This window comes from Callionymus lyra, chromosome 9 (genome assembly GCF_982586985.1).
Source record: "Callionymus lyra chromosome 9, fCalLyr1.hap1.1, whole genome shotgun sequence".
In the NCBI taxonomy this organism is placed as follows: Eukaryota; Metazoa; Chordata; class Actinopteri; order Syngnathiformes; family Callionymidae; genus Callionymus; species Callionymus lyra.
The window spans coordinates 8,856,145-8,880,032 of NC_141826.1; the positions used below are offsets into that span (position 1 = coordinate 8,856,145).

General features: G+C 39.6%; 1 protein-coding gene across 13 annotated transcripts in view; it reads right to left on the minus strand.

Annotated features, from left to right (window-relative positions):
* Positions 1-23,888, minus strand: part of tenm2a (teneurin transmembrane protein 2a) — a 215,016-nt gene that overhangs the window by 52,736 nt on the left and 138,392 nt on the right. For all 13 annotated transcript variants that reach the window (XM_087798487.1, XM_087798488.1, XM_087798478.1 and 10 more), the window contains 2 exons: positions 23,423-23,654; positions 11,204-11,442 (listed from right to left, as the gene is read on the minus strand). In XM_087798487.1, the coding sequence (XP_087654613.1) occupies positions 11,204-11,442; positions 23,423-23,654 (471 nt within the window). The remainder of the gene's footprint in view (positions 1-11,203; positions 11,443-23,422; positions 23,655-23,888) is intronic.

Consider the following 23,888-nt stretch of genomic DNA (forward strand, 5'->3'; position numbering starts at 1 on the left):
TTTCAAGAGGACCATAATTTCCTACCTTTATCACAAAAACACTTATTAAAAGCTTTACTGTGATAGATTATAACTCAAGATTTTAGCTCAGGAGATGTCACAGCTAACCGCTGCCTGTCAGTGTATCTATGATTAAAATTATACTTTTTACAGTGAGGGAGGTTTTTTTTATTATTATTATTATTTCGCTCCACTGTATCAAAACAGTTATTTCTTTATCGGGCCACAGGTGCAGAGCTCATATTGAATGGACTCGGCCGAGTGCGTCGCCTCCGGCCTATAATATCCATTTGGAATATTTCTTTGGATCCACCACATAATATGCCCTTCTGGGGTCTGTAAATAAAGGAGGCATCTACTCCAGCTAAGTTTGAAAGTAGCACCATGCTGAGATCACTTAGAGTCACAGACAGAGGGACTGGACAGTTTGTTGTTTACATCCTGGGAGGGAGGGTTCGAAAGGTGTGTCTGCAACGTGCTTTGGCTCAAAAATTAACAACAACCCCGGCGTGAGTGTGTGTGTGCGCGGTAACACACATGGCAACCCCCGACGGGACCCGCTCACCCAGCTGATGCAACCAAACTGAAATTGACTGCAACACAAAAGGTTATGCGAGTTGCTCACAGCTACCTACCTGCAAAAAAACAGTGTCTGGCAGTGAGACGCCGCGACTCACTCAATCACGCGGCAGAAATAGCTTCCTTATTGGTGCTGAAACACTGTGACGGCCAGCTGTGTGTGTCTGTGTGTGCGCACGTGACGGGCTAAATGAGAAGCGATGTGAATCGGAGTGATGTCCTCCTTTTTCTGAATCCTCATTTCCTCTCCAGATATCTCTACTCTGACCCCCCCCCCCCCCCCCGACACACACACACACAGCCCTCCTTTCCACACACTCCACACCTCCACCTTCTCTTTTCCACATCAACCCACTGTGCTCCATCTCATCGCTCTCCTACCTCGGCCCTCTTCCTAGTCATCGATCTGTATTAGAAACAGGATATGAGGAACTATGGTATCTTATCACCGATCACAGAAACACAGTGTGAGAGAGAGACGGAGCGAGAGAGGAACAGAATGAACGCCAAAGATGGTGAATACGAGAATGAGGCCGGTAGAAGACCTTCCCAACACAATAACCAGGGACACACAAAAAAAAACGTCTAATTGGACTCCAAGATAAGACTAAGAAGCACGTTAATGAATTAAGATCGCGCTGCTGGCACTGACCAACACGAGTGTTTTCAAACTGATTATTCACCAACTCAAAGGTAAACGTAGTATTTTGTGGTGTGAATATAAACTGCTTAAGCAACCCTGAACTTTGACTGGTGAAAACTATTTTGCCATGATACTATATAGAAATACATGTACTTAATGTGGTGTTATAAGACTGATATTAGATAGTAGAATGGAAGGTAGGAATGGAAGGAAATAGTTGAAGTAAAATGATAGTAATGATCGTAGGTGGCAGTAGAACTTTTTCTTTTCAAAGAGAAAAAAAAAAGTTTCTCGATCCACAAAGTGTGACTCATCCTTCAAAGAATAAGTGGATTCAGATGGTAATTTAAATTGAACTCACATGTTCCTTGTCTCGCTATCAAGATTTTTGGGAAATTTGATTGAAATCCACAAATTCTTTTTTTGTTTTGTTATTTAGTTAACAAATAAAGAAACCCCGAATATTGCTTTACCTTATTGCTGGATTTGATTGATTTTTTCTTGGCAATATGGAATTCCGATTATTATTATGGTTTTAAATACTATTTTTGGATTACAAATAATAATGCAACATATTTTGTTACTTATCTAAGTTATCAGTTACACCGCTTGAAGACAATTTTTTTTAAATGTAGCCATTAAATGAGGGTAAAGAAAAATGCGACTTGCTAATAGACGATACCAAAGTTATAAGAAACATAATGATCCAATTGAAAATCTCTCACTGAGTGTTTTACATCTCAAACAGTAAAACTGAGTTACCTTAAACATCTACCGATGATGCAATTACATTGAGCTATAATCTCCTAGAAGTGTTTTGCAGGTACAAAGTGACCCACCACGAGGAACATCGGTGTCACCATGCGTGCTGTCAAAGGGAGTCTGTATCTGCTTTGTATTACTTGACCAGCAGAAGAGGTGAGCGCTCATCCCTCAGGTGCAGATGGTGCAGCACCTTGTCCCGGCCCTGGCCGTGCCCTGGCCCTTCCTTGGACTGGCAGAGGGATCAGAGATGCTAACCTTTATCAGTGCGACAAGGCCTGCTGCTCAGGACCTGCGCGCCACGTCTGATCCTTATGCCCAGGTTCCTGTGTCACCATATGTCCAAAAGCACTCCACCTCTACACACACACACGTGTGTGCGGGCACATGGCATGAGCGACACATCCTGACCTCTAGCTGTTGTACGTTGGACCGGCAGAAGGGAAGTCACATGGAGAGTAAAGGGGGGATCTCAGGGTCAAGGAGCTTTGTTTGGAAAGAAGCCACTTTTTAAAAGTTGCACCAGTGTAAATACCATTTCTGTCCCCCCATATTATATCTGTCCAGGCACTTTTTTTTGATGAGTGTAAGAAACTTGAATAGTACTAACTTACCGGTTCTTCTTCTTTGAAACTTCTTTATAGATATAATGTAGAGCAGGGTTGTTTCGCCCCATGGGTCAAAATGTTCCGAGTCACAGGCCGAAAAACCACAGGACCGTACAATGTGAACTACTTAATAATAATCCTACTATAAAAAGAAACCAAAAACATGTGGTTTCAGCATGTCTTCAAATCATTTCAATCTGTATCTTAATTAAAAAAAACATCAAAAATGTTTACTTCAGAGTATTTAATCTCATTTTCTCATATTTTTTGTCATATATATATATATTTTCAAGTGTGTTTGATTGACATTTGATTTATCTGCTTTCTATAACATCTCCAACAAGTGTTTATCTCTCACAATGCTAGTCTTGATTTTAATTTTGACCGTTTGATTTATTGCTACCAGGGGACAGATAAAATGAGTAAGTGGGCCTTGAGTTTGAAACATGTGATGTAAAGCAAATTCAGCAGTAAATAATCTCCCTCCTACAATATTATTAATATCCCTTATTATCATGACTCAGGGGTTATTATTCACAAAGCAAATTAATCCAAATTCACCCCCTTGTAATGAAGTTCACTCCATTTGCAACGTAAATGGATTAGTTTTATATGAATGAATCATATAGTATAGTGTCAAAGGCATCATTTTAAAATAAAAAATATAGCTCAATAAATAAGAATTTTAAATCAAAATGTAGATTGACTTTCCAGACAATGGTCCGCGGAAAAAAACAATCACATTTTTGACATTTTCAAGAGATAATTACATATACACAAGGTCATGGTTTTGGTAGAATAGCTGTTATATAATTCATTTCCCCCCTTGCGACCTCAGGAGAGAGCCTTTGTGGTCACCGTAGGTTCAACAGTACACATCATAATAAAAACAGATGAGTCACTCTGTAGCTGATGTTTAGCAGGGTTGCATTTTTTAGCAGTAGAAAAAATTAGCATTTTTCCCCTGCTAAGGGTTGATATCGTGCAGCAGTTATGAAGATTGTGATCAGTCTGGAATAGCAACGGAGCACTGATGGATAGTAAGAGCTTCGCCTCTGAGGCTTGAAGGTCACTCTCAATGACAGTGAGTGTGTGTGTGTGTGTGGTGTTGTTTAATCAAGAGACGGCGGCGACTGAAAATGTTGCTCGTGTCTTATTTATCAGTGATGACAAAGCCGCGTGGAGTGTTGCCACAGCCAAGCCATTGAGGACATGATCAGAAGTTACACCTCTGCAAAGGTGACACCGGGCGCCTGCTGGCAAGTTTACTGAGAGCCGTCAAGGACACTATCTTCGCGGTGTGATGATCCTCGTGGTGTGTGTGTACACACATGAGTGGGTTACATTTTGTGTTAAGGAACACACTGATCAAGAAGAAATCATATCAGAGAAGAACTTTCCGCTCGTCTGGTTATGGCCGTTTACAACGGTGCGGTCATTAGAGGAGATTGGAAGAAAGATGTTTTCTTTTATTTAGGAAGGCTATGTGAGTCGTCAGAGATGAGTGAGACTCGCAGAAGAAAACAATGAAGAAAAGTCGGCAAACTTCAATCACTCACCTTAGCTGTTATAAATGAATGGTGCAACCAAATTGATGGTTTTTATTGTACATATCACTCATTCATCTGAGCCAGTTGGTTCATACAATTCCTGCTAATTGGTACGAAAATCACCCGTTTTCTATGGTGCGCAATCATCTTTCACGTTTAACTTGTCCGCCCCCTTACTTTCTCTCAAAGTCTTGGACGGTTTTCCATGATATTTGCATGGTGGGGCATTGCTGGGATCAGTCCAGATCATTAAAGGTACAGTAGACGCCTTCTGGCCAACAGAGAGCTCAGAGAAAAAATTGCATATTATATATATATATACAGTGTATAGTATGTGTTTATGCTTCTTTCCTTTACTTGTAACAATGTCATTTTGACTCTTATTTGAAGTTTCTGAAAAAATTTTGACGTTCATATTCTCTGTTACTTATCTTAACTTTAACACTTGCATCATTATAGGTCAAGATATCTGTGACTATCTCCGCACTTTACATTTTAACATCTATAGATTCTTCCTGATTCTTCTCGTTTCCCTTTGTTCACTCTTCTATTCTTATACGCCAGACTTTCCATGGACCGGTGTCGGTTCGTCTTACAGTTCCCGCTTGTTAACCCCCATATATTCTTGTTCATCTATTTAGATATTTTGCCAACTTGGATTAGTTGTGAATGGACTCAGATATTAAGGACTCTACTGCCATATAGTAAACTTTCTTCGTATTGCTTTTTGTCTAGTTTGGACTTTTTTTTAAAATTTAAATTATTAAGTTATTAAATTGTTAAGTGTGTTGTCTTTGGCTCCTGGATCTATTTGTCAATCTCTCATGACAATATCTAGAACATTAATCTACTTTGATTTATCAGGTGTGGGACATGAGCCTTGAGTTTGATCTGGACGCTACATTAGGAGTCTGAAGGGGTGATAAGGACTATGAAAACGGGTGAAATGCCAGCAGCAGTATCGTCATGTCCTCTACGATCCTCCCGTCGGCTCGCTGTGATCAATTAGAAGACATTAGTCGCTAATTCTACTCCCTTCCTTCAGCTTTTTCTCCGGGGCGCAAACAAGGTTGCTTCCGTTTTTAGCCCCAATCTCTCTCCCTTATATCTTATGATACAGACAGTGACATATCAGCCTTTACCCTTCCCTCTTGTGTCTCTCCAGTCATCTATCCTCCTTTCCTCTCTCCTTTATGTTCCGTCTCCACGTTGACAGTGACGCATCTCCCCTCTTCCCCTCTGCCCTCTCGGCTCCAACTTCATTCCACCCATCCCTGCGTTCCCTCTCAATTCCTCTATCTCACTCTCTCCAGGTTGCCGCTCACAGTAACAGACCTGTCTCCTCTCCTTTATGCCAACCGTTCACCTGTATCCTAGCAACCTCCTCTCCTTTGGCTCCGGTGCTCCATGCGGAGCAAGCAAACAAGATGCCGGGGGAACGAAGAACAAGCATTCTCGTTTATCCTCCTCCCTTCATCCGTTCAGTCATACCTTCACATGTGCGGCTGTCCTCTCCCGCGGTTGGGTTTCACATCAAAAAGTCCCGACAAAATAAATACCCTGATTCTTTGATGCATAACAACCCTGCATCACGCAGCTTCACATGCGATTCTTTTGTTTTGTCCGTGTGTGTTTATCGCATCCCTGTGGCTACGCCGTTTTACAGAGACAATAGAGATTCAAAGAGAATTCTTTGTCTTCTCTCTGAAAAGAGTGGACCCAACATGTGTCGGATTGTTGAGTCTAAAAGGAAATCACAACAACACCATCAGGACCACAGGGTTAGCACAACCGTACAGGTTGTAAAACTGCTGTTCAGGCACAAGTGTCCTGGTGTAATTTATGAGAAGGCTCCTGGGTGGACGCCTCAGAGGGGTCCTGTTCACGCTGCATAGCTCTGGGTGCTCGCCACAATCTCCCTAGTGAAGACTCTCTCTCTCACACAGACAAAAATTACGAGCGGCGAACTCCTCCGACTGCACGATTAACGCCACAAAAGTGAGGTAAACACAAGGGTTTCAGGCTTGGCGGCGCTGCGAACGCTCTGTTCAGCACAAGCGAAAAACACCAAAGCGAAAAAACATTTTCCTAACAACAGATTAAAACGGACAGCGCAGTAAGCAAAACGCAGAAACAGAAAACGTTCGCTCAGCTTTTGTAGAGGTTAATAAATTCTTCTTACGGCGTAAGAATATTTGACAGGAGGGGTTTGAGGCGATTATAAAGTCGAACTTACCGTTTCTCTAATGTTTTGCCAGGTAGAGTACTGTTATTCATACTTTTGTATTACATCTTTGATTTACTATTATATACATTTAAATCTTCATCAACATTATACATTTTATATTTTGATTAAAAAACACCTAATCATGATCCTAACCCTAACAATAAATGAGTCTTCTGATTTCAAACTCAAGTGTAATCTACTTGCCAGGCCTTAAATAAGAAAACACGTGATGCAGTCTAAGATCTAATTTTTTCATTTTTAAGTTTTTTGGATCTTTGTTTTGTGGAAGTTGTACAATCTGCGACATGTGTAGGTTACAATCTTGACGTTTATTGGTTGTTATCTAGTTTTGATGTACAGAGGTCACTCAATATTCTTGTTCTTTCTCTTTATGTTCTTGTTTTTATTTTATTTTTATTTATTTTTTATGAAAAATGGCTGTATTTTCTGTGGCTATTGGAAAAAACAATTTGTAGTCAATCAATAAAGTTTTACCTTACCTTACCTTACCTTACAAAGTCGTGATCATTCCATTTTTGACTGGTTTAATATGTATTTAAGAACATTTATTTGAATTTGACAAACCAAACATTGCATATGAGGTGCCATCCCTCGCAACAAACCCTCTCAGTAACGGGGACCTAAACAGCCACCATAATGCTTTGCCGCCCAGCCAACCAATTACAGCTGTCGATCCCTTTTTTGACATAGCCACATAGACAAAGTACTTTAACACAGTATTATGGCAGCTGATCAGCCGTCACTAAATAGAGAAGTAAAAAGGCATCATGGGAGTTCAGTTTTGTTGGCACCATAAGGACGGTGGGTACTGTAATCATCATAAAGTTCATCTGCTATTCAAATGAAACAATGTATTTGTATAAACATGAATAATGACAAGGGTCTTCGTCGTAACTGCTGCTTGCTACAATATACGTATTAAAACATACAGTACCACGTATGAAAGTATGTTTACTTTGTGTAAATTTGTGTTTTAAAGTTAAAGGAAGGAAAATTGCGCTTCTAGTTACTAATGTATTAATTTATGTTAGATAGTAATACATGTAAAAATAAAGTATTATTGTGTTAATGAGTGGTTGCATAATTGTACTCCACAATAGATATAAAAATAGACAAGGCCAAATGCAACATTTGTGTCTTATATGCCTAATTAGATTCATCTTTAGCTTCTGGCGTTAAAAAAAAGAAAAGAAAACAAATGTTTATTTTGCCCTTCACAATTATGCACACGTTGTTATTTTGTTTTCATGGCTCCACGTCCTAACCAGTGAGCATCTGCAAGGTGTAATGAACTTTGCAGCCCTCCTGGCTCCGTCTCCTCCACCCGGCCCGTTTCAGCGGCGCCATATGTGGCCGGCCGGCACGGAATGACCGGCGGTGACTTGGGAGAGGAGGGATCTGTCTTTGTGCCCTCAGGCTAGGAGGCCTTGATCTCCTCTGAAGGACACGCAACACACTCAAGGGCACTCTGAGGGGATGTGCAAGGGTTTCACGCTCTGCACTCGCACACATCCTTCACATCTGCAGAATTTATCCAAAAAATAACGTGTTGATTAGATTGTTGTAATTGTATTGCAGTTGATTGTAATGCAGCAAATAGTATTAATTTGTTTTCTCAAAAAATAAAACCCAATTTAAGTTCATGTCTATGTAGTAACATTTTATTTACACTTGTGTTATCTCAGGGTCAAGGTGACCCAAAGGCCCGAAAACAAATGTGTTTGAGATCTCTCTTGTGTTGTCTCCGGGTTAAAGTGAACCACCTCTCTGGCTTCCATTAATACATATAAAGTGGTGGATGAAGTCGTTCATCTTGATCAAGAGACCACACAAGGGATTCCACGGACACATTTGTTTTTTACGGGCCTTTGGGTCACCTTGACCCTGAGATAACAGCAAGGGATATCTATTATTAAAAAAAACATACACAGAGTTGCTCAAGTCTACAAGACGAATGTCCCAGTTGCCCTTTGAACATGACATTAACAAACATTTCATGCCTTGGTATGTATTTTAATGTGACATTTACTTAATGAGCCACTTGGTAATTCACTCACATGATCTTCAACAGCATTAGCATGACAGAAAATAGGTTATTCAACTCTCTCTCTGTCGCCTGCACTCTCAGATAACATGCATGTTTCTTTGCCTCTTTCTGCATCAATTAAGTTCCATGTAAGTCGTTGGCTAAAAAACCTTTGACTTTAGTCTTTTTTTCTCACCAAGATATTGTTAACGTACCTATCTTAAATGCTTCTGGCTTTTACAAAGACACAGTTTCTTTAAGTTGCATCTAAGAAATCAGATCAAATCAATATAAACCCTGCAGAAGACAAGGTCTCAAGTAGTCAGATGGGTCTGTAAGCTTAATTTTTACCTTTAAGTAGTACACAATTGTTTGGGAGACATTGTTAAAAACAAAAAACATGACATAATCTGAAGTACTTTGTAAACCTAATGGTAAAGTTGCTAGCATAGCTAGCGTATATAACTGTGATAGTTGCAGACTTTCTGAATATAGATTTACAATTTCTGCGTCTTACATAAACTTTTATTTAAAATTAAATTGGTGCAATAATTATTCTGTGCAATAATAACCTGCATTAAACCACACTGGAAAATGTACACAAGCATACTAGTATTTATATCTACACCTGTATACTGATATTTTTAATAGTTTTTTTCCTCATTTATAATTTGGTAACCTAGACATTTTAGACTTTTACTTTACCCCTATGTATTATTTGATACTAAAAATATCTATAAACTAAAACAATTATTTAAATAAATAATAGATGACTACAAGCAATTTCCCCTTGGGGATTCATTTAAAGTATTTTCTCAATCTGAGTTGGATTTTAAACATTAGTATCAGTTTTGTAGAATTGCTGATGCAGCATATATTGATAGAAAAGCATTAAAAAAAAAGTTATGGTGTCTATATATGTGAACAGATACATTATTTAAAGTGGCATTAATAAATGATGTTCAGGGGATTGTTTATTCTGCTGATTCTACTGTTTGCTAAGTTCCCATCTGTTGACTCTGGTCTCCTGGGTGAGAGTCCAATCAAGGGCTCAGTGACACTTGTGCCTCCCCACACATGTTCACACACACACACACACACACACACACACACACACACACACACACACACACACACACACACACACACACACACACACACACACACACACACACACACACACACACACACACACACACACACTCTCACACCCCCCACACACACACATACATGCACCACTTCTCAAACAAAGAAACAAAGATCCTGGTCTCGGGGTGAAAGAGGTCAGTTAGGAATGGAAGGAAAAAAACCTCTTTACAGTACGTCGCATTCATGAAACAATTCCTTTTTGCTCCTGGAAGACTCGGGAACGCCGCAATGACATATTCTGTAAGTGCTCTCGTCGGAGTATCTGCCGCGCCTTATACACCTGAAAGACCTGATGTTGGCTTCAGATCAGTTGAAAACATCCGCCACCCCGCTGGGCGTATCAAGATTTCCGCCTCTACTGATACCGCCACACAAAAACACTCCCGATACGCCGCAGTTTATGTATCTTTTCCGTCTGCGTGTCTGATTGTTTACTGATGCCGAGCGCAGGCCAGGACTCCTGCTGAGCTCCGGTTTGACAGTGCATCTGAAGACGGCGGTGACACAGACGCCGCGATCCTGCCGTGTTTTTTTATTTGTAAAAGTCAGTAAGTGTTTTCCGCAACATCCTGTTCTGGTGTCTCTGTGCCGCTTCTTGACGCTGCATAGATTATATAGCTGGGAGAAGGAGCGACCTGTATTATGGTGCCGCTGCTTCTCATACGCAGGAATTTACTGGTTCTGCAGAATTCAACAAACACTAGTTCATTTTTTAATGACACTTTTACGTAAAGGTTGGTGAGATGTTTGTCAAGAGCATTTATTTTAACAATATTATAAAACGCTGACCTTAGTAACAACAAATTAATGAAATTATTCAACAAAAAAGTGAAACAAATTCGACTTGTTCAACAGACTGTACGGTAGAATCATCAATTGACCCATGATAATGATTGGATGGTGAAATGTCAATCAAACTAGGCTGTCATTTGTCCCGCCCACTCCACTTTCTCATTCTTATTACTAACTTAAGTTAGCTGTTACTAAGAACACAAGATTATTTAAACTTTTAAATTTAAATTGTACCTTTTTAAAACAATTTAAAACCATCACCACATAATAATAATTATGGTCTAACCTCATAACTTATAGTAAGATACAGTAAGTAAGCAAACTGGTTACTATATATAACACCTATAATTTAATATAATATAATTTAGTTTGTTGGGTTATTTTGTTTTGTATGTTTTTTTGGTGGATTTCATATACTGGAATTATCTTTAAAATCGTGTTACAGTTAGTGATAAATTGTGTAATAAATTAGCATATTTTAATTCAAACTTATTTTTATTTTGTAATTTTTTATTTTAATCCCTTTTTGTTTAATGTACACCTTCAAATAGAAACATTTGTGATGTTGCAAAACTAATAATTTCAATTAATTAAAATTAAAGCACACTGGAGCTTTAAGAACTTTCTTTGGTACATGCAAAAAAAGTTTTATGAAGATTTTAGTGAAAAGAATACTTTTTATTAATGTTAAAGTATAATAAGGGATTTCTTAAACCGAAAGTAAGCTACTGACTTATTTTACTTTTGTTTAAGTTTATGTGTGTATGATTCTGACCAACACCTTCACAGAAATGAAGCTTTAATCCAACTCATGTTCGATTGAGAGAGAGTTGATGGTTCACTCACCGATGAAGTAGGACAACAAGACGGCCAGCAGGGCGGCAGCAGCGATGGCCGTCACCGCAGCACACTTCCAGCTGCAGTACTTGGACGGCTTTTTTAGTTTGAAGGCAGAGCGGGAAAAGGTGTTTCGTGGTAACAGACGAGGGGGCGGAGAGTAGACTGTCCCCGATGTCAGAGGATAACCAGGGGAGGAGCTACTGAAGAGTGGGGTGGTCCCTGAAGACGTCTTGAACAAGAAGTGTCTGTGGAAGGAAAGCACCGGTGAGTCTATGAAGTACAACAGTGGAGACCATTTTTTATATTTGTGGCTCATATTTCACCCTTTTCTAATATGCTTGCTTTTTCCTGGTGAACCTCTGACCCTTATCCATGTCTCCATTAATGTCAGGTCAGAGCTCAAGGACAGGATAAAAGAGAAACCGACTTATATTCAGAGCCGCTGCTCCTTCAACTCACAATGCCTCTGCTTTAATGGTATTCCTTACATCCTTTCACATAATCGCTTCTCGTCAGCAAGTTCAACATCTAATTATGTCTCGATTTATTCACTTACAAATAGGTCAGATATTTTCTATACTTCAGGAATGTACCTATGGCGCCGTGGTTGAAAGAGAAATGAGAAAAGAAAACTTTTCAAGGAAATAGGAGAAAGAAGTGAAGCATTGTGGTTCGACACAAAGAGCGAGGGCAACTCCAACAAAGACCCAGGTGGTCTGACAGAAGACGCCCTCGGGCGAGCGTGACGGATCAGAGGACGAGGAATATGTTGTTTACACAACTTTTCTTTTACAAGTCTGTGTATTACGTCATAAGAAATAATTTAAAACTTGACCTGTCTTCTGGAATAAATTGAAAATAATACAGTGATAATGACAATCAATTAATTGTTGCATATAGAAATATTGATTTATTTTAACTGATTATTGTGATTTAAGGAACACATTTTTCATCCGACTGAAACTTTGCAGACCTGTAGTGCATCCACTACGTTTTCTAAAAACATATTCACCTGTTTATAATTAATAACTGGGGACAGGATGTGTTTACTGCTTCCCCCTGTGGATTCACGAGGAATTGCAGCTCAGGAGGAATTCAGTCAATCAATCAAATCAAATTTACTTTAACAATCTCCATCGAGAAAACTCGAGGCAGCCGTTTGACGAAGGGCATTTTGAGTGGCATTATCTGTATATTTATCTGCTTAAAATGTTTGATACTTGTACTCCATGGTGTAATTTTGACACAAGTAGGATACTGATTGCAAGCCTCCATCTTTTTGAGCAGACATGTTGGCTGTAAATCGAAACTAGAAATGTATGTTTATCTGTTGAAGGAAACTACAGTGCAAAGAAACCCCCCCCTCCTTCCAAAAACCACATATAGAATTATAATTTATGTAGAGTTTCTTTGCCATATGTGTGCCCATGGCGTGAATCACTTAAGTTAAGAGGATTTTAGGATGCTGAGGGTCTTTCTAGCTTGACTAACTCACTTAAAAATGATAAGTAGGATCTGGTAACTCACAACTGTCGGGATTTTATTAGCATAAATTCTCAATTTCTGAACCCTGGACTTACAAAATATGCTTGGGGTTAGCGACAGATGTATGAAAATAAAGCATTTTTATTGGTTAATTTGAGTACTTTAACTTTACTGCTATGTCTGTGAATGTCCAGCTGATTGGACCATTCGCCGATAAATTAGATAAATTAGGAAATGGGCCGTCCCACCCATCGAGTCGGAGCATTAAAAGATTGAATTGGATCTGTCAGCTGTCAATTAAAACATATTATTTTTAAGATGGCCGGATAAATCTGAATTAAATATAGGGGAAGAAATGAAGCGAGACCGTCATCACGAAGGAATGTTGTGTCGTGTGTCGTTAAATAGTAAGGCTAAAAATTAGATGGATGGATGGATGATGGATGTATGATGGATGGATGGATAGATAGATAGATTATTGTTTAATCTCACAGAGAGAAATGTATGTTATTTGCAGCATCCGTTGTAACGAGAAATAGCATGATAAAATACAATATAGTGCAAATTTAAAGAATATATTCAAACAAAATGGTAAAAATAAACGAAAAAATGAAAAAAAACGATACATTACAATAAAAATAAACAATAAAAATATATAAAATATTAGAAGTCTAAAAATATGTAGCAATTGAGTGAGTTGGACTTCTGCAAATACTGTTTTATTTGATTAATTCACCCGAAATGTTTTACTTTTATAACTAATTTCCTGCCTAAATGATCAACAGCAGCGTTTAATGTGAAGCCTATGTTGTATTTGCATTTGTTCCATTTTCCAGGTGTCGAAAATACAAAACACGCCACATTCTTGTTCACTTCTCTTCCCGGTTCACGATGTGTGTAATTGGTGTTGTTTGGTAACACAGGCGTCTTTACTCGTGTCTGCCTGTCTAAAGACAGTTGCCGAAAACTGGTGATGCTCTCAAGATTTACTCTGCGAGCGCCAATCCAGCTCTTCAATTATTCACTCCGTCAGTGTTCTGATTCTCTTTTACTCTCCTCATCTAATACTGCTCATTGTCCAATTGATGTCCTGCTGAATCGTGTTTTACCGTCTCTTGTGTTAAGGGATTGAGGGAAATCTACAGAAAGAGGGTACTTTTTTTGAGGGGGGGGGGATTTGACAAAGCTTCAGGAGGTTGCACGTGAAGGAATACAATGTCTAAAAATACCACCCTCTCAGTGTCACTGCCATCAATATTAATGTGCGTGCATAAACTTACACACATATACACACACCCGTGTCAACCAGCGAGTCGTGCCCACAGCCATGACAATAATGGCAGTGCCGGCGGTAATTAATTCCACTCCAAGAGTGAGTGAGCACAAAAAAAAAAGAGCTGGTTATGTCCAGCTGTTGTGGGGTATGTGATGAATTTATTCATTCTTGTTGACGGCGTACAAAAGCGTCACTGTGCAGAAGAGTTGGAAATATGTCCAGAAACTGTACTAATTACTAGCAGGGGCTGGGAAAGTGTGTAACGTGCTCCCGGATTGACATTGAATTTATTTTTCGGAGCACCGTGGTGCGCTTCTATCATAGCAGGCAGGCAGCAATCATAACTTGGTATCACTGGGCAGGGGTGTGTGTGAAAAGTGTGGCATTTTTTGACAGAGGTCCAGCATTGAAACGTCACACGTAATTAGGGGGAGCTGACAGAGACCCCGACCACCTCCGCCTCTTCCTGTTGAGCTGCCAACAGCCGCCCCCCCCCACACTCCTCAAGGATAACCACTGTTACCTCGCTGTCATGCATCCTGTCGTACACTTAGAGCGCTCGAAACACGCCGGAGAAGATTCCAAATTTAAGTGGGCGTTCTTGCCTCAGATTGCAGAGTTTGTGTGACCAATTACTTAATTTGCATCCGCAGAGAGTGGAGGAAGGAATCAGAGAGGGATGAAATATGGACGGAATCATCATGAGGACCGCATTTGAGTGTCTATTTGAGCATCTGTCAATCATGGCCACTTTCCTAACCAAACAGAACAACTTAATTCTTGCCACTTGTGTAAACTGCATTAAAAAATAGAGTCGATTTCATGACTACAATCTGAAAATTACGGTCAGAGAAAAATATATATTATATTCTTGTTCATGTTATGCTTACGTTTTTTTCCTGGTTTTAATAATATTTTATTCTTTATTAAAGTTATTTTATGGTTATATATTTTAATAAAGTGTTTGTTTTATAAAGTTAGATTGATTTTGATTTTTACAATTAACTGCAAATATTCACTGCGTTTGTTCGTTTTTGGTGTTGAAATTAAGACGGCCGTAGTCATCATCATCATGTCCTCGGCAGCAACAATGAAGTCCTGTGAAATACAGCCAGCTACAGCTGCTTTTAAAGATGATCTTTGGCAATATTTTGTCTTTCATTTCTATTACTTCAACCAAGATAAAAAGTGAAGAATCACAAGATGTCGCTAAAGTTCAGTACCCCAAAAACCTTTCCTATATTGAAATATTGCATTGAATCGTATCATGAGCTGAATAATAATGTATTGAATCGTATCATTGATCTGAATAATAATGTATTGAATCGTATTTGAATAAATCGTATCAAATCGTGTATTGAGATTAGTGTATTGCGACAGCCCTAATATTTATGTTACATCTGTATCAAACTCAACTTAACTTAAAGCAAATTAAATAAAAAATAAAAATAATGGTTCATATCAAGTAATATTTTTCTCATTGGATAGATGAATTAAATATAATTATATTATTTAACTTACAACCAAAAACACATTTATTTGTGCTTAAAGAGTTACATTAAATAATAAAAAGTGTGTTTGAATCTTTCTGCAGTTGCTTTGCATTTTTTTCTTTCAACTTTTAATAAATTAGGGTAAACTGAAGATAAAATATTAAAAATAAAACCTTAATGTCTTAGAAATTACAATTTTCTTTTTTTAACAGATATAAAATCTAACATTTTTATTTCAGTGAAAGAGTTAGCTGTACTCAAACACCACTAGTAAATATACAACATTTCTATAAACTGAGAGCAGGATGCTGGTCTTCTTGGGTTTACTCAGGGTACTCTGGCTTCCTCCCAAAAATTAAATTGTGTATTATTTGTTCACATTATTTATTAAAATTTTTATAGTTTAAGGATAATGAAGAAGAAGAAGACACACATATATAGTTGTTATCAGTACAAGAAGGTGCGAATCCAACCCATTTTTTACATGAGCTGATCCTCATCCCAATGGCTTGGAAACATCAATGCATCAACCATTATCATTACCACAGCAGTAGTACACTAGTGACACCATCCAGTGATCGGCATGTGGCAGATTCAGATAAGTCTTCCTGATGCTGAGAAAACCGAAAGATTATAAATAGTCTTTTGGTAATTATGATAATTATTTCAATCATGGGTTGGCTTGTGGCTAAAGCTGTTAGCTGTCGGTTCAATGCGCGTCAGGCGTGTTCTTCGTGGAGACGTTTGGGAGGAGGCATTCATCTAACAGAACGTGACATAAAGGGACTGGGTTGACGACTAAAGAGACAAAGAGAAAAAGGAGAGGATGCGTTTTTTCGCTTCATTCCAATACTCTGCACCCAATGGGAAGGACCTGGACAATTATCCGCAGAACAGAGAGCATGTTGGGTAATTAGCAGGAAGTCAAAGCCAGTCGGTCCTCTCGGGCGAATGGACGCACACAAACATGTGACTGATCAGGACAGCACTCGGTGAATCATCATTAGAGGAGGCCAACAATTAATGGAGGTTGCTCTGTGGACAGTCAGCTCAGAGGATGAAAACAAAAGAGGTCCGGGAGCGCTCTGAAGGATGCCGTCGTGAGCTGCTTCCCGCAGCAATTGCAGGGAATAATAAAAGCAGATGGACTAACAACAACCTGCAAATAACATCCTTTGATAGAGGGACAATTGTGGGTTTGTTTTGATGATCAAAATCGGAAGCTGTTAACAGGTGGAGTCATTTTCGAATCATGTTCCTGGAACAGCAGGTGAGCGTCAATTGAATTAGCAATTCCTATGATATTCTCACGATGTGAAAGTGTGATGGTTAAATACGTCGGCTTCCTCAGGAGAAACTGTAATCCCAGCTAATGTGTGGCTCTCGACTGTCTCTCAAATAAAAAACTGCTTTATTTTAGCTTCACAAAACGAGCACAAGAAATACTTTCATAAAAATCTAGACACAAACTTCCTTCAATGCTGTCTGCCACACTCACTTTGTTTCCACGCAACTTTCCCAACTGCCTCTTTGTGGATTCCATTGTCAGGTATCTATTGTAGAAGGACAACCTATGCCATTGAGGGTTCTTGGAGCTAACAATTGTATGACTTTATATTTCTATTTTCTGTGTGACCTCTCATTCTCACCTTGTTTGTTATGCAGAAGTACAGAATGACCGTGGAGTCAAACAGCAATAATACTCCGAACTCAGGCTGTTTGCTGATGATGTGTTGATTTTTATTGATGACTGATAAGCGGTCTTCAACATTCCAGTAGAGGGTGTCACACTCAAAGGGGCGAAGGGGGTCTACATGTTTCCTACTAGGTTTTTTGATAGTCTCTAAAAACTGTAGATAATTTCAAAAGTGTTGGCTCACCCAGATACCTTAGCTAGTACAGTATTGTTAAAGAATTTATGTTGCGTTTATAGTCTTCACAATAAACATGTAGTCACAACGAGCTGGATGGAATGTGCCCAGTTAGAGTTTTGTTTCTCGAGAAATGACAGTTTGTGTTTTAAGATACACCATGATATGCGAGTTGGTCGCCCCGTGCAGGCTGTTATGCCGCGCTCACTTACTCATACAGAAAACCGCTTTTTTGCTGGCTGTGTCCAGCAACAAATGAACAAACTGTTTGTATTTAAGTGTGTCATGCTCTGAGCTTTCGAATAAAAAGGCAAGCATGGTCCAAAGACCTTCAGTGGTTTGGGACGAGTGCTGGTACTGAAAGGTTTCTGACTTTGTTGTTATTCTAACACAAGTATATACTAAACCCATGAGAGAGCTGAATGTAAGAAAGACCAGAATAAGACAGTTTGGACATTTGAAGACGAGAGACAGAGGACATCTACAATAAAGTGGTTGTGAATCATGGTGTCCAGAGGTATATTTGGTGGAACGTAATTATCCATATATTTATATGCGTATTCTCAAAGTTGTACAAGATTACTACTCGGATCTTCATAATGTATCATTGAAATGTAAAATATTCTTATCATTTCTCTTTCAACAAGAATACGATAAGACTTATAATAGAGGGAGCCTACCTTGTTAGAGGATTAGCTCGCTGTGATAATGCAGAATATTACATCTGGAGTGTACACACGCCCGTGTTGCTGCTCTTCACATAATTAACAAAGCCTGATAACACTACTGGCTGATGCTGGATATGAATAATTTCTCTGCACTCTCTTTATCTTATTGCCCCCTCTCCCTCTCCCCGCCCCCTGCTGTTCCCACTGGTTGCATCTCCAAAACGTGTTCCCAAAAGTAATAGCATCTGAGAGTTTTCTCAACTCCCGCACCTTCCCCGGGTCCGTCCGGGTAGATTAAGCTTCCCGCAAAACCCAGTTTCAGTGGTCCAGTCTCATCCCCGCCTTTTCGAGAGCGCTGGCCGGGAGAGAGCATGTCCTCAGATCACAGCATGAGATTGAAAGTGGCAACACCTGGCCCGGGAGGAGCCGAGGGACCAATCTGAGGCCGGGCTGGAACACATGTACAGGCATGTGAACAAAGAAGTGTGCACCTCCGCCTCGCTCGCGGCCATCGATAGTCATTTATCTCACACCCGTAAATGTATCTACGTTTTCCACGGGTCCCCAGTCACCCTCATCTGACTTTTCTATCTTCTCCCTCACACATTCCCCAAAACAATCTCCTTCAATCACGACCTCTCTTCATTTCTTTTCGCCCGGCTCCCCTACTTATCTCTCCCTTCTCCCCCGTAAACCATTCCCTCTCCTCCCTCGCTCGCTCGCCCCCCAACTTCTGCAATATCCCCACTACCTCTCTTTCTCCCCGCCAGTCGGTGGAGGCCCTGGGGTGTTCTCAGGTGATCAATCTTCATCCTCTCAGCGCCTGTCAGATTGACAGGTGGAGCCAAAGCACACACATGCGCACACACATTTGCTATAACGAGTGGACGACAAATGCCAGGATTTACATATGATTACTGCGGGGACAAGCAGGCGCAAAAAAAAAACCCGGGAAAAAAAACACACACTCGCATGCAAATGTCGCCACGGAAAGCATACGATCACACGCGGCGCCGTCGCCATCTCCGAGGTCCCCGGTCGTAATGAGGGGGAGGAGATTCTGCCGGTTTCGCCATTGTTTGGCCGGAGCGAGCTGGCAGAGAACCATCGGTGGCTTCGGCCAGCCCGCCCCAGCGTCCGCCGACACCCCGGCCCACAGAGCCGAGGCCAATCTGGGCACGGATGTGAAGCCATAAAACTCTCTGGTGTGGTTTTCATTAATGTGTGATCCCAGCTGAGCGCCAAATGTGACCAACGCGATAGTATCATAAGCCACCAAACTAATTTGTTTCTGAATTCTCGAGATGAAATTCTAACCACAAAACTTTTTTTTTATGGATTGCAAACTAAACATCAAAGCCATTTTGACTCTTTAAAAAAAATTGTTTTCTCAAAACATATTGCTCCAAATGTTCAAAGCGATATTTACTCATAACATATGTAGCTTCTATTTCTATTGTCTTTAAATCTTCCGCAGTCGTTAGGAACTCGGAAAGCATTTGGGAATAAGGTTTGTCGGAGTTGACTCGATTTGCTGAAGCAGAGAAGTCTTATCAGCGGCATGATGAGACACTTTCAGAGCGAGCAGTGACAGACACGACGGCAGATCCGGAACACAGTGTGGTCTCGGGGTCACCCTGAATACGTTAGCAAACAAAGGTACAGCAAGATGCTTTAAATAACTTTTTTTAATTGTTTCACCGCTTTTTGAGGGAGATTGACGATGACTCAGAGTTGAGATAAGCGGTCGTCAACAAAAGTATATCATCTAAAATGTCTGTAACGGGAACTATGAGTCTGATTGCGATATTATTCTTTACTCTTTGAGGCTCAATTTATCTTGGCCTATCAAACACCCATCAAGCAGGTTCATTATTCATCATTTTCAGTTTTTTCGTAAGACTCTGTTCATTTGTTGTCACCAATAATAATGTATTAAACACTGGCATCTTTATAGATCATGATATTAACATGAACATGTATCCACTTTTATTCGAGACAACCATTTGCCGGTCATATGAGTTCGACACAATTTTCCTACTAGATATTGTGATTGCTGTTTGTTTGTGTCTGTTAAACTTTCAGGAAATGTTGGAACAATTTGGTGCTGTTCTACAGTTCATTTGGATTCATGCAAGTTTGGTTTAAAACAGCTAAAACTCAATGGAGAACCAGCTAAAAAATCTTGAAAACACGAGACCCATATGTTACTGAATCATATGTTACGACAATAATCAATAATAATGTACAAATAAGATAATAACTTAAAGTAGACAGTCTGTCAGGCAAAACAACCAAAACAAGATTAAAAATGAAGTTAAAATATGTTAAACATTGTCATTTTGTTCTTTTTGTTCTTTCAACCGCTGACAAAACATCACAATTCCATTAAGGTTTTAAGGTGTAAATTGAGATTAGATAAACATTGGGAATAAATCAAATATTTCTAACCTCGGCCCTATCAAAAAGGATATTTAGCTACATTATAAATCCGTTAAATTATATAGCCAAAACAAAATATATTTAAAATAGGTTGAGATCAATAACTTAAATAATAATAAATATATAGATAATAATTATCTGTGTTTTTTTTAATTTTTATATCAAGCCTTGTGTTATCTCAGGGTCATGGTGACCCGAAAGCCTGAAAACAAATGTGTTTGTGGTGTCCCTTGTGTTGCCTCTGGTTCAAGGTGAACGAACTCTGGCCAAGGTAACCACAAACACATTTGTTTTCGGGCCTTCGGGTCACCTTGACCCTGAGATAACACAAGGGTTAACCTTTTCTAAAAGAAGGCAAGATAAAAATAAATAGCTTGGAAATAAATGTAATAGAAATAAAACTGTTTTATTTATTTCAATTCTTGATCATGGGAGTTGTGTTGTCATTTAAGTGTATTCTGGGATTGGATAGTTTCATCTGTAATGAGCTCCTTGACAGGGGTATAGGTAATCCCATTGCTTTTCTACTCACTCCTCCCTTTCAAGGTCAAAGAGTAAGAAATGGCTCGTAAAGGTGTGATCACTCCCATCTATGGACGTGTTTCTGTCGTCGTGTCCCTGAGCAAGACACTTAACCCTGGTCGCTGCTGCTGATGATTCACCTGGCACGCTGGGTTACAGCCTCCTGCCGCCGGCGTATGAGTGAGTGGTGCGCACAGAGAAAATGCTTTATTGTTAAGACCTTTTGTTTTCTTACTTTTTCATCACATTCTTTTTTATTAGTCGCACACGATTTGACACCGAAATTTAGAAAGTATAATTTAAGGCAGCATGAATCTGTGCAGAAAAGAGTGCTTGTCTCAAAAGATCTGTTAAAGAAAAAAAAAAAAAATCTACATTTGCTTCTTGTAAGACGACAAATAATTCATGCTCATAGATGTCACACAGGAAATGAGCAAAAGGTGGTGACTCAGCATTATTCTTTATCCCAACTGGTCGCAGTGACAGCTCCGGTCAATCATTATTGTCAGTAACTAAGGAAACCAAAATATTAAAATCTTGAGGCTTTAACGTTTAACATGTCGTAATTGTCGCCATGGCAACACATAAACAAAGAACGGCACGTCTATTTAAAGCTTCTTCTTACTCATGTTCCCATGCATCAGCACAAGTCGAGCATGGACCTGAGATCAGTGAAGCTGAATTAAACATGGCCGGGCCTCATTAATATTGCACTGGGCCGGCCCACTGGGGAGCTTAACCGGGACCATCAGAGCTGGAAGCCCCGGCGCCCAGCAGGAGAAACACAACTACAGCTTGCAGAGTAAATGCTTGGAGAGGACGAGCGTGCATGCTAGCGAGCGTGTAGCCAGTGTCCCTCTCATGAATAGTAATAACCTGCATGAATGCTCTGTTTGCTTGCTAAGTGTGCTTTGTGCAGACGATAAGTAAATGTGTAGGATTTGAAAAACGGTTTGTATTTCCGCTACTTCCTGGTTGCATGCACGCTGGCGTTGACTAATGACATTTGCTTTCCTCTGCATCACCAATGTAAATGTGTGTAGAAAGCTTTCAGAATCAAAGACTAACTCAAATAGTGCCTTTTTCTTCTAGAAAAAAAAAGCTACTATTTCATCCTTAAATCTAAAAATCACTCACCAGTTACAGCTGCTGCTTCTTTTTTTTTTTTTTTTTTTTAATGCTGACCTTTGAAGGAGCAGTGAGAAATTGAAAATTCAAAATGGAGCACTTTCACAGCCCGGCTCCGTAGAGGAAAAAACTCCTCCACGAGGGAGTCCGAACTGAGACGACTTCAAATGTATCTCAATAAATATTGATACTGTTATGAAGAAAATTCAGTCCCTCCAGATGCAGCTGAAGAGGCTTTGGTGAATGAAGAGTCATTAAATAAGAAGGTTACACATACTGACTAGTGAGCTTGAAAGTGTGCGCAAAATGCATTTTTAACCTTCAGCTTATTTATGATAAATTAGTATTATAATAACTTGGGATAAGAAATGATGCAATTCATTTTTTAAATTGTTTTATATATTTTTAAATAAAAAAGTGTATCTCTAAAATACATTTTTTGGTCGTTTTTCTTTAGCTTGAGTTGTTAGTCACACCAGGAAGTGGCACACACTGTAACCAGAACTGAAGGTTTATTTTATTTATATTTTCTAATGATTAGGACCAGGAGTCACCAAACGATTTCTTGAAGATTTAGGAATCTAAAGGGCTGCCGTTAACTGTTGAATACAAACTACCTAGATGAAAAATTAACTTGATAGTTTCTATCTGGCGTTTGTATGTTCTCCCCATGTTTTGTGGGTTTACTCCGGGTACCCCGGTTTCCTCCTACAATCCAAAAACATACAGAGGTTGATCGGGAATTTTTAGAAAATTGTCTGTAGGTGTGAGTGTGAGAGAGAATGGTTGTGCGGATAAGAGAATAAGCGGCAGAAAATGAATAAATAACCGAAAATGACCTTCATTGTGACCACTATTATTACAATTCTATTATGACACTCAACTAAAGGCAACACTTGAGTCTCAATAAAACGCTTTATGAAGACACTTTTATCTCATATAACAATCTTTTTTTTCTGATCTTTGTAGAAAAAACCCCAAATTTCTCAGGTATTTTAGATGAGATAAAAAAACAACAATTAGACGGTTTAATCATAGAACAAAATGAATGTATCTGTTGATTCAAAAACCAGCTTCTCAATAAAATGTTCTATCTTTCTTATAAACGTCAATATTGAGGACCTCTTGTTTTGAACGCGCTAAAGCGAGTCCTGTACAGTTTTCAACCACAGACCTCTTTCACGTCTCCTCCTCATTTCTGTGTTCACAGGAATGTTGTTGAGCAGCTCTGACCTTTCATTCCTGGCTATCGATCACCTCACTATTGCTCGTTCACCATGAGCGACAGGAGAAATCAGTGTCTGGTGGAGCTGTCAGCTGTAAAAATAGAAGGTTCTGACCTGGTTTCCAACGGGACGTTACTGTTCAGTACCCAGCTGTCTTGTAGCTGGACCGACTCCGGGGTGGTGGGCCCGTCGCCCGTGCCGGGAGCTGGTGCGTGGATGGGGTTGCGTCCGCCTCTCAGGGTGTTTCTGTTCAGGCTGTTGGCCGACTGGTGGGACAGGGTGTGATGGTTGTGGGGCGGCGGCAGCGGAGGCCGAAGCGTGGACTGTGTGTGGTGGTTGGCTGCCCCTGGAAGAACAGAGAGGAGATCGATACACAGGGTTAGCGCAGGAAAAAGGACTTAGATTCTGTGTTTTGACTTTGACAATATTGACCTTTGATAAGCATCGAACACTTTTAGACACTTTTATTTCTTATAATTCAGAATAAATTTGACTTACTGAATAACAAAAAAAATCCATTGTATTATAATATAATAAGGATAATAAAAAATCTATTTTAATTAGACAAAATTTCCCTTTT